Source organism: Triticum dicoccoides, chromosome 1B (genome assembly GCF_002162155.2).
Source record: "Triticum dicoccoides isolate Atlit2015 ecotype Zavitan chromosome 1B, WEW_v2.0, whole genome shotgun sequence".
NCBI classification, from domain to species: Eukaryota; Viridiplantae; Streptophyta; class Magnoliopsida; order Poales; family Poaceae; genus Triticum; species Triticum dicoccoides.
This window is the reverse complement of record NC_041381.1, coordinates 691,438,549-691,442,638: the sequence shown is the minus strand read 5'-3', so window position 1 is coordinate 691,442,638 and position 4,090 is coordinate 691,438,549. Positions and strand designations below refer to the sequence as shown.

Here is a 4,090-nt window from a genome sequence, read left to right as displayed (position 1 = left end):
CACACTGGAGCACCGGCACCGGGAGCAGAGTGGCATGATGCAGACAAGCATCGGTCCATTCCACAATCACCGCGCCGCACTGTAAAAAGGTAATCCGCAGCCGCAATCAAGGAGAGCCGGCCCGGGACATGACATGCGCTTGACACACTTTAGTTAACGACTCTGCCTAATTACGCCGTGGCTTTTCCGGCGGAGTTAGGCCAATCGAGGCAAAGCGACGGTGGAATCCAGCAAAGAACGGCCTGTCCGTCAGTCAGACGAAACGAAAGCTTTTGCTAGGTCTTTCCGTCGTCGTCGTCGGCGTCGTCAAAGCTTCGGTCGCCGCATGGCATGGCATGGCGCTGCAACTTTTTGGTCTTTTGCGTGGGAAGAGACGAGACGACAGGGGAAGGTAAACGGCACGAAAGGGACCTCACCTCACATGCCGCCGTCCCCGTGAGAGAGAGAGAGAGAGAGAGAGAGAGAGAGGAGAGACGCAAGTCACGGAGAGCATGCCATGCATGCATGCAGGCGGAAAGCAAAGGCTGCCGGCGAGCCGAAAGAAATGGCGGGGCGCGCGGCGCCCGAGGCCGTGCCGCTGGCTCGCGGAATCCGGCGTGGATCTCCCTGTCTTCTGCTCTCGCCTCGCCGGCGGGCGGACGGACCCGCGTCGTACGAGCACGGGCTTTTCTCTCAGTCCGTCCCTGTCGTCACCATCATGGCGTCGTTGCGCTTCGACGCCTTGAAAGGCCCCCACGCTGGCCAGCCCGAGCTTTTCCCCACCATCCATAACGTACGGCTCGTCACCTTTGCATTGCCCAGGGAGATGCACAAAGCCGTGAGATGTGGCTAATCAACGTCTACCCCATACTGGTCGTTCAAGAGAAGAAAAAATGACATGCGTTGTGCAAGGTTTGGCAGAATGTACATAGGACAAAATAATTTTTGAAGCCAGTAGTTTGTCAAATGCTAATAAGTAATGTAGTACGACATGTTGCAACTTACATTTCACATGTACACACGAGTACTTCTACAAAGCAAGCACACAAAGTTGAGGGGAAATGAGGAGGAAAAGAGACAGCAAAGGAGGGACGCAACGCAACAGCTACAATCCACGTTCATCTACATGCATGAATGAGACCATGAGATGGGCTGTGATTGGGGGTTAAAGGAGCCTAAAAAGAGCTCTTTTTCCCACGCTTACACCTAACCAAAATCCTTATAATAAACTACAAACTCTAGGACGGATCTTGAAGCACACACAACACACATAAACAAACACGCAAAGATTTTCTTGCCACTTTGACGCTCTGCTTCTACTCTGTTTCATCTTCGCTGAATGAAGTTCAGCGAGAAGCTTCCACGCTCGGCGACGGGGACGAGCTACGCGGCGTCGCATTTCCCCGGGTCGCTCCGAGACCGTAGCAGCGGCAACTCGCAGTCGGACATGGAGGCCCGGTGGATGGACTCCTTGCAGTGTGCGATGGCGCCGGCGATGCCGTCCTGCTTCTCGACGGCCGAGTCGTCGTCGCGGCGCGGCGCGGAGCTGGCCACAGCCGAGGACGCCGACCGGCACTTGCGCAGGCGACGGAGGCCTCTGGCCTCGGCGCGGGGGCTCGCGGCCGTGCGGAGCCGCCGCGAGATCTTGGCCAGGTACCTCCTGATCACGTCCCGGGACGGCGCGCGCCTGCTGCCGGCGGGCTCCGACGCGCGCTCGTGCTCGTCCTCCTCGGGGTGGGGCGTCGCCATGAAGAGCCGGAGCGAGCGCGCGCTGGCGGAGCTGCTGCGGGCGAAGCTGCGGCGGCCGACGCCGTAGAGCGGCGCGGCCTTCCTGGCGCCGAAGCTGAGCGTGCGCAGGCCGCCGATGCCGCGCTTGCGGCCGGCGGGCTTGGCCTTGGAATGCGGCTCCGAGGCGGAGCGGCTCCTTTGAAGTGAGATGACGAAGTCGAGCTCCTCGTCGGAGTCGGAGTCGGAGCCCGAGAGCGCACCGGAGCTGGAGCTGAAGGAGGAGTCGCGGAGCGAGCAGGAGGCGAAGTCGAGGTCGAAGAAGGGCCCCTCGTCCTCGCCCTCGCCGTCCCGGCGCTCGGACGCAGCCACGGCCGACGCGGCACTGCGCCGCGCCGCAAGGAGCCGGAGGATCTGCATGGTGTGGCGAGCTGCGAGCTGCGAGAGCGTGAGCTGAGGGGAGCGTGCGTGCGTGCGTGCCGTGCTCTGTGCGGCGACGGGGAGGGTGGTGAGGTCTGGTGCGTGGGCGGGTGGCTTTTAAACTGGCTGGAAAGGGGGGAGGCCGGGCGGGGCGCGAAAAGGGGGGACGCGTGGAAAACCGGAAAGGGGTTGGGAAAACAAAGGAGTGAGTTTTTCCGGTGGAGCTTGTGGTGGCCGGACGGTGGCGGAGGCGCGACGGAGGGAACAGGGACGTGCGGTGCGAGGGAGTTGCCGGGGCGGCTCGGCGAGGAGTTCGTGGGCGTTTTGTGCGGTGCGGTGCGTGGCGTGGCCGGCAGGGCGCACCCTCGCCTCCGGCCATGTGGTTGCTTTGGGATCGGATCATGTGAGTGAGTGACAGTAGTACTAGCAGTGGTAGATTCCTTTTGGAAATCTACCGTTACTGTGGCGGTCAGTCGTGCATCTGAATGTCCGTGTGTATGGTGTTAGGTGTCAGCCATTTTTAATCCAGCATGAAGGCTCTGAGCTAGTACCAGGGCGTTCGTGTGTATGGTGCTTCCACTACGCGCGCTGACAATGAACACACGTACACACCGTACACGTCAATGTCCACTAACCAGATTAGTTGTTAGTGCAGTCCGTTGGAGGTGCAATATGCAAGCAAAAAGGGATGTTGCTTGATGCAAGCACTGTTTAAAATTTCGGCTGATTAACCCGTTAACAAGTCAGTTAACCCATAACGTGGCCGACTCAAATAGCACATAATCATCGCATTGACTGGCATGTCAACCGATTAATTGGTGTTGTCAGACAGGATAATCTTTATTGGCTCAAACAAAGCTCAAACTTTTGGCGCATAACCCCTTTCATCCCCGTCCCACACCTCAATTACTAGGGTTTGGCCCTCCTCTTGCGCCCTCCTAATCCTTTCGTCCCCTCCCAATCTGGGTGGCGACTAGCCAACACCTCGAAGCTCCAGCAACTCGACGGCTCCGGTCGCCTGCCTGAACCTCATCCCCTCTCATTGGCTACTTCCCATCCTCTCCCGTGGGCCTCTCCCCATCGCCTCGACTTGTCAGCTGCTCCCAACCCCTCCCGACGGATGCTCCTCAACCTCTTCCTTCATGGCATCACCAGCGAGCAAGGTACTACCGTCACCTCTATCAGTGGAGAGTCCAACATTTATAGATTAGTAGATTAATATTAGTAGACTACATATTACAAAATTGTAGATTAGTGAATGGAACTGTTGGTTTGGGTTGTTATTTGTAGCATAATGTGTTGGAAAGTACTACCTCCATCCCAAATTACTTGTCACGGAAATGGATGTATGTAGAACTAGAAATACATATAGATACATCCATTTTTGTGACAAATAAGTTGGGACGGGGAGTATGTGGACAAATTTAAATGTTTAATTATAGATTTTCAAGGTTTGGATGCATCCGAATTATCAATTTTGGCTCCTTTCTATTTTTTTGTACGCCGACACTAGGATATTTTGGTATTTACATAGCTAGGAGCATGAAAGTAAGGTATAATACATTAAATATTAGATATACTCCCTTCTTTCCAAAATATAAGGTGTATTAGTTTAAAAAGTCAGCATGTGTATGTTTGACCAAGTTTTTAGAAAAAATATCAACATCTACAGTATGAAAATTGTATCATTAGATCCATCAAGAAAAGTATTTTTCAGTTTTTATTTATTCTTTATCGTATATGTTGATATTTTGTTTCTATAATCTTGGTCAAACATACAAAAGTTCGACCTGCACGAAAATCCATTCAACTTATATTCTGGAATGGAGGGAGTATATTGGCGGGTTTTTATTTAATCTATCGATTAATGGTCGACCATTAATCCTATTAATATGTTGATCCATCGATTAATGGCTACTCCTAAACCGTCCGGGGGGAGGGGGGGTCAAGTGTCAGATACCAGAAA

General features: G+C 54.2%; 1 protein-coding gene across 1 annotated transcript; it reads right to left on the bottom strand.

The window, feature by feature from the left end:
• Positions 1-959: 959 nt before the first annotated feature.
• On the bottom strand, positions 960-2,365 carry LOC119312948 (probable membrane-associated kinase regulator 2). Its single transcript, XM_037588745.1, has one exon. It carries the CDS (start codon positions 2,122-2,124, stop codon positions 1,363-1,365), a length of 762 nt encoding a protein of 253 aa, XP_037444642.1. The 5' UTR covers positions 2,125-2,365; the 3' UTR covers positions 960-1,362.
• Between the last annotated feature and the right edge of the window lie 1,725 nt (positions 2,366-4,090).

Coding starts and splice junctions, on each gene's coding strand:
- LOC119312948 (XM_037588745.1), bottom strand. CDS start 2,124: ATGCAGATCCTCCGGCTCCTTGCGGCGCGGCGCAGTGCCGCGTCGGCC.